Source organism: Pocillopora damicornis, chromosome 6 (assembly GCF_964200805.1).
Source record: "Pocillopora damicornis chromosome 6, jaPocDami1.2, whole genome shotgun sequence".
Classification (NCBI taxonomy): domain Eukaryota; kingdom Metazoa; phylum Cnidaria; class Anthozoa; order Scleractinia; family Pocilloporidae; genus Pocillopora; species Pocillopora damicornis.
The window spans coordinates 19897375-19904644 of NC_142675.1; the positions used below are offsets into that span (position 1 = coordinate 19897375).

The 7270-nt window shown below is 38.3% G+C and overlaps 1 protein-coding gene and 1 non-coding gene across 4 annotated transcripts in view; one reads left to right on the top strand and one right to left on the bottom strand.

The window, feature by feature from the left end:
* Nucleotides 1-4888, top strand: part of LOC113675283 (diacylglycerol kinase delta) — a 28052-nt gene extending 23164 nt beyond the window's left edge. For all 3 annotated transcript variants that reach the window (XM_089208818.1, XM_089208817.1, XM_089208819.1), the window contains 2 exons: nt 679-818; nt 1280-4888. In XM_089208818.1, the coding sequence (XP_089064944.1) occupies nt 679-818; nt 1280-1447 (308 nt within the window). In that variant the 3' untranslated portion in view covers nt 1448-4888. The remainder of the gene's footprint in view (nt 1-678; nt 819-1279) is intronic.
* A 2253-nt stretch (nt 4889-7141) lies between these two features.
* Trnar-ccu (transfer RNA arginine (anticodon CCU)) lies at nt 7142-7241 on the bottom strand. The gene is made up of 2 exons: nt 7205-7241; nt 7142-7177 (listed from the first exon to the last, which is right to left on the bottom strand). It is a non-coding gene; the product is annotated as a tRNA-Arg (tRNA).
* Between the last annotated feature and the right edge of the window lie 29 nt (nt 7242-7270).

Here is a 7270-nt window from a genome sequence, read left to right on the forward strand (position 1 = left end):
GCAGCGTGGAAGTCATTTTCTGTAAGGAACCGGTCATGAAGTAAAGCAGGGGGGGGGGGCGGGAGACAGGGAGATGGGCTGGGGGGGAGAGGCAGGGAGATGGGCTGGTTAAAAGAGAGAAGGGTGGGCGGCCACCATTTTGTGCATGAGAAAAGGTAAGGTGTAGAAAACAAGCCATGCAGTACAGAGGGGGTGAGTCATGTGTAAAACATGCTTGAATCTGATCGTGCAAGAAGTGTATTATTGACAGTATGATATTTACAACTTTGAAGATGGACTTTTTTTGGTCAAGTTCCTGAAGGAATAGAAAACACTACCTGAACACATTACACCTAGAACTTTTTAAAGGGGGGGTTATAGCTTTATGAGGATTCTTCGGTGGGCTTCGTTTAGTTATACACTTACCAAAGGGTGGGCTACTGATAATAATTTTATTTCGATTTTTTCCAGTCTGCCTCCCCCCCCCCCTCCTGTACTTTATGACCAGTCCCCAAACGATATCTAAATCATAGGGAAAGGTGACAATAACTACTAAATTTTATAGAGTAGTTTTTCTTATACATTCAGGCGCGTTGACAAAGAGTGATAGCTTGTAATGGGCAGGGATAAAAGAGAGAATGATTATTTCGCTCTCTTTGAAATATAATCGTAGTTGCTTTAACGTTGATCGTTTTCCAGGTCACATGATTTCGTACTGGGGAGTTGAGGAGGTCGGGAACTGGTTGGAAAGCCTGGGACTGTCGGAATACAAGGAAAACTTTGAAAGTCATGACATCCGGGGCAATGAGCTGTTAAATTTAACCAGAGGGGATTTGAAGGTACTGGTACATCAAGCACATTGCATGAAATGATTTGTAATCGAGACCATATTTTCGCCATTGGCTGTGCGAGAAATTTCGATCTTGAGTTCTGGTTAAATTATTGTGTTGTGTTACCCCCAGTGACGAGAAACAATACTCCCTTTGTGTGCCTTTCTCCCTGTTGAACCGAAATGATTATCGCGTACGAATAGCGGGAAGACTTAGAAAATACAAGGGAGGAGTGGGACGATTGATGAACTGGTTAGTGTCACATTTAAAGGAATAAGCCCCCAACAACATCTCGTGACAAGAATTGAGATAGGCACCAGATTTTGAATAGTAACAGATCTCCCAGTCTATTTCACGTTCGTTCTTTGAGATGGCACTGAACGGCGGAACGTTGCGCGATATCTCAAAGACTGCGAAGAAAACTACGGGTCTTGTTTATTTGGCAAAACTAATTATATTTCCTTCACCAGGAACTGGGTGTTACCAAAGTGGGGCACGTCAAGCGCATTCTACACAGTGTAAAGGCTCTATGCGGGGGGGTGTCTCCTAAGTCAGCGCAAAGGATTGAACGGACAGCGAAAGCCGAGGAGAGGGCTGGACGGGGGAAGAGGACAATTGAAAAGGAGGACAGCCATTGAAAGAGGGTGAGAAGAGACTGGGTGGAAAGATACTTGAAAATTTGAGCCTCTCTGAAGTAAGGTAAAAGAGTTCTATTTATTTCAGCCATTTGACGAAGAAGCTCCATCTTACGTTGTGGCTAAGTAACATGAGAGATCTTTGAAACAAGGTATTTGTAAGAAGGCGATAAGAGACTGCCTTTTTGGAGTGGAAAAAATCCTTGAATATTTGAGCTATTGTGAAGTAAGGTGAAAGAGTTCTATTTATTTCAGACATTTTGCGAAGAAGTTCTGTCGTACGTCGTAGCTAAGTAACTGGAAAGGTCTTTGAAACAAGGTATTTGTAGAAAGTAATTGACCTTACTAGACACACAGTCCTCCAGAAATGATCACTGGAAATCCTGTTTTAATAGTCTGGCGATGGAGGGAATCAAATCAAATGATATTATATTGCGTATATTATTCCTGTTAGGATAATAACTACAACCATAAGTTATCTATTGTAGCTGTATTGTAGAAGTGTCACTCTAAGAGGTAAACGATTCCATGAAGGACAACAATAATCTAGATCACGTCGACATTCGAATTAATCGATTGACAAAAGTTAAACTGAAGCAAAGTAGTTGGGATTTATACTAACGGATAAGAGACGAATTGTTGATTCATAGATGCGAATACCAAGTTTTCTGTTAAAAGCTCCTTTTTACCGGTTGCCAAGAATATTTTGACCGTTTGTAAATTATCCCCTAATTCGAGAGTTCGAGTAATCTTGTATTTATATCTGAGAATGACTGAAAAATTCAACTAATTTTCTAGATTTGAATGAGTGAAGCAATAATTTTTTTTATAGCGTGGTTACTTTTTAAATAGTGCAAAGTATTTCTTTTTCCGTTTTCGTTATGGTGATGTTTTTTTTCTTTGTTTTTTTTTTTAAACCATGAAGTATATCAGGGTTGAAATACTTAGAATTTCTCAATAAGAAACAAAACGTAATTTCCCATTATTGCAAAAAGAATGTTGGCAGAAGATATTTGATGATACGAAAAATTGAATGCAAAATCTCAGAGAAGATGAATTTGCGCGGTTAAAATATCAGCGATTCGTGTTGCAATATCTGCATTACATTTTGAAATTGTATGGAAGTGAAATTCTGATAAATTTTCTGATCACGCTGTTGTGTATTGCATTTTCGAAAAATGTCCTTGCTTTTGTGTATTTTTCATTCGAGTGGATATTTATTTACAATTACCACAATTTTAGGATAAAGAAAGTAGTTGTTTCAGGTAATGAGTCATTCCCAAAAAAAATTATAAAATGTAAATTAAAAAATACCTCTTTACCTTTGATATCGGTAAAATAACTGACCCAGCCCCACAGTTTTTCCAGAAACCTACCCCGTTTGTTTCCCGTTAGCTGCCTTGTGGGAATATTGCTTAAGCCCATTGTGTTTGCAGAACAATTTGTATTGTCATTTTCTGCTTGTAATACTTCCAGTGTTTTTCAAATTCTCTTGCGCCCTGCAACACTGAATCAAGGTAGGCATGTTGTAGTTTCTAAAAGATAAACGTCTCACGTAGCTCACTAGAACAAAACGTTTGTCTTTGCGCACTCCTGTCAATCCAGAGAGAGAGATTGGTGACGAGCTTTGACCGGAAATGACGTTTCCGTGGAGGGTTTAGAAGTGTCGAGTTTTCTGATTGGCTTTTGACTGATCAGCAACAACCAATGAATGTCTCGTATGAGTAAGTGGGAGAGATCTGTGTTCGAGGTCTCCCCTATAAATTAAATTTAACGCGCGAAAGAAGGGGTTTGTTCACTTAGATAAAAAATCAAATAAAGCTTTAATAAATATTAAACTTCTTTGAGTGGTCAGGCAACCAGCTCAGCTGTTGTACAGTGAAGTATTAGAGACATGAGAGAAATTCAAATGTTATTAATTTTGTATAAAATGTAATCGAGAATAGAAAATGACCATACGAGTAAATTCTGTAAAACAGAGAAGAAGAGTATATTTATTATTACATCGTTGGAGTTCTTTGCGTTATAAATACGTTTAGTTTCAGTGAAAGACTTACAGTGTGTAGTGTCATACCATGTTCACTTCTATCTCTGGTGGCCAACAGTTTGTTTCATGCCAATTTTGTTTTGTTTGAACGTGGATTTGCCGAACAATATGCCTCGTGTTCTTTCAATTGCCTTGTGCACAAGAAGCTCAGTACACACTCTGTTAGCAAGTTCTACTAGTTAAGCGTCGAGAGATTGCTACTCAAAAACGAGAACTTGCTCGCAAGTCTTGTAGTTCGTAACCCTTAAACTCTCAGGAATGACTAAGACAGAATTTCTCCTTACAATATCAATACAATTCAAGCAGACAAGAGATGAGAATAAACAAAAATCTAAACTAGGGGATAACAAGTTGATTACTAGTAAATTCCAAATTCTTCGAACTAACATTATAAGAATGGAAAGGCAGATTGTAAGGAGAATTACTAATGAGATCTAGGGAGTTCAAGGGTTAATGTGGACCTCATACATCTAGTTCGATGATTTGAAACTCATGTACAAACCAATCAGAGTTGGCTTGCAAGAAACTGTTGGCTCTTCATCTGGTAGATGAGTAGAAAAATGGCTTTTTGAATAGGTTTTTTCATAAAGATATCTTTGGGTCAGTATCGCATGATCGCAAGGTAATTTCGCGATCCTTATGTACCTTAAATGGATACTTCGTTATAAAACCTTTCTTCAAGGAAAAGAAAACGAATTTTAGTTTAAATGAAGGAGCTGCCTCACGGTATTTTAATTCTTTTCTTTTGCGTTAAAAATTGCCTTTGAAAGAAGAGGAAAGAACTGGGCATCAGTTCAATTGAGTGTCAAAAGTAATCAGGGACCACTGAGGTTTTGCTTTGCTTCGTCCTGTGATTGGTGCGAAAAACTCGACTTATCTCCTCGACCAATCAGACGCAAGACTAAATCGGTTGCAACTCGGACGCTTGCGTTTTCCCGCGCTCGTTTTTAGTTCTGATTGGCTTCTTGTGATATTTTCCCGTTGTTCTGATTGGTTGTCGTAATTTCTTTGGTTTTGGTTTTTACGACACTCCATCGAAGTGCGTTCCATTCAAATAATCACTTACTAGTACAGAAAAAAAGAAAAAAAAGCAGAACAATGAGAATAAACTAAATAGAGTTACAATTAAGGAAAAAACGGAGAAGATCAACACAGATTGTAACTCTGAATTTTTCAAGATGCTCGCTAAGTCATGAAGTAGCTCCTTCCTTAACTGCAACATTAATTATCCTCATTAGTTGTTTATATCTTAAGCTAACAGCAACGTAAGCAAAGTAATAGACTGACCCTGACCCTTTATGTTGGCGAGCAACAAGATTGAAATTTTATTAGCTGTCTTGTTACCATTAACCATAAATAATCTACAATAAAAATAAGAAAAAGATACTTGCATCGCACAGTTTCCCAGTCTTGATAAAATATATGAGATTTAGTCGTGGACATGAGGCGGTTCTTCTTGTCTACTGTTGCGAGGCCGAATTGGAATTGAAAATGTTGGTTTTTGTGGAGGAAAGGGAAAAAAATCCTCCAACAACAAGCCCAACCCACATGTGACATCAGGTCCGGGAATTGAACCCAGACCACAGTGGTAGGATGCGAGTCCTCTCAACACTGCGCCATCTCTGCTCCCCATATTATGCAAACACAGGTGCCCCCTGCGCCTCCCCCCCCCCCTTTCCAGACTTCCATCGTTGATATTTTTAGGGGAGCTCCTCCAAGCTATACACCGGTAATTATTTACTGTCAATTTCTATACCTGTCATACGAAAATGCAAAAGGTAATGATTAAAAAGCGAAAAAGCCAAACAAGAGTTACTCAGCACGTGGATTGCATTTTATGATCCTGTGAGAAGGAAAAAAAATAATCTTACATACTAATTTGATTGAAGTTGATTTACGAACCTTTCCTTTTCTGGTTTTTAGTTCTTTCCCTATCAAATGATAAATCTAATTAGCGATGTGAGGTTAACAGTCCTCTGAGGAAATCAGTTTTCTGTTTGTCTATTTTCTTTCTATTTTCTACGACTATGTTGTATTGCAATGAGATCTATCTCATCGCTATCTTCGCCACACCCAGAGAACCCTTCATGCCTCAATCGCTACAAATGGCTCAGCATCCACGCCTTTTAATGCGAACGCATAAAGCACCAGTCACGAGCGTTTAAACCAAATGAAGAGTGTGTACAAGATTTACGTTTGTTTATTTGAGTTTTTAAAGCTACACTGAGAGTAAATAGCAGCCGAGGGAAGGCTGTACAGCATAATTTTGTGTTCTTTGGTTTTCTTCTTTTCCGTCGCAAAGGCTGAAAGCCAGAGAGCCAAACTCTAAATCTCTAGAACCACCTCACATCTATCAATATTTAACACCAATTTAACAGTTTCAATAGGTTTATAAAAATCCTTCCCCCTGAAATATATGTTGTGGCGTTATTCACCTATAAACAATGAGCAGTCGTAGTGAGCAAGAACCTCACATCTCATGAAGAGAGAGAAGTGGTTGTCGGCTGCAGTGGTCGAAAGTGGTACGGTAATTTTCTTTGCTTTATGACTAGTGGGTCCGTCGGTATCCCCCAAGGGACAATTTTCAAGTCATTGCATCTGTTTAAATACCTCTCCCACACAGTCAAAGCGTGAAGGGTATCAAGTTCGAAGACCTCTTTATTACATCTTTTTTGAAATTGCAAAACTCACTGGCTCATATACACGTTTCTCATTGATAACAGTATTGAGCTGGTTCATAAAAAGTTTTAAAGTTTTCTTTCCTTTTCTTGTAAATTGATAGATTTCTTCAAACAAGCCTTGAAATATGATTGGTTGTCGTGTTTTACTGAAGCTCTCTCATTTGCCGGAAAAAAGATACGATTTAGAGCATCTTTTTCGATTCATGGATAAATCGCACCAATGAGAGCCAATCAATTTTTCACACCGTGTATGAGAGTGTGTTCGAGAAGGATACACGTAATAGTAAACCTACTAAAGTAGGTAAAAACTAAAGAAGTTTGTAATCAGTTTGCAAATATCCGATTGTACTTTTATGAATGAAGCTGATATATTATCCTTCAATGAGTACCGATCGTGATAAAGAGTAGGGTGAGATGAATTATGCCCGAAATTTTTAGCATTATGCTATTGCGCGTCACCTTTTTTTCAACTGTAGCATGAAAGGAATTTTTAAAATGTTCTTATATAATACCAGTATTATATTAGCTCATCTCTAAGAGTCCTCTTTTCCTCCAGACGAAAGGAGCAAGGAAAACGATGCTGACTTATTAAAAGCAATATCCGTTTGCTGGTGTGGACAGTAATCAGTATCCTCGTATCAATTGATTTAGCAACTTTTAAAACTTAAGTTGCTAAATCAATTGATACGAGGATACATTTTTGACGAGTGGTCAAGTTTATTTAATTGTGTTCTTTTTTAAGAGGAAGCCGTTGCCCAATGTCAAACACAAAGTCAGTTCCAATGATTTTGAGCCCAATTTTTCTTCCTGATAAAAAAATGAAAGTTCATAAGTGTCATTCAACTCTGCCGAAAACCAAGCCTCATCGAGATTTGAATCTGTTAGAATCTTTTGCCTTCTAAAATTTTTTGCAGAAATTACACAAGGATCTTAAACAGCCAGAAAAAAAAAGTAAAAGTAGAGAAAAAACACCTCCGACGGGACTCGAACCCGCAATCTTCGGCTAACTAGTGCTCACCCGGCACATCCGTGTAGGAGGCCGACGCCTTATCCATTAGGCCACGGAGGCGAGCATGTCCAGAGGGGCGGATATTTGGT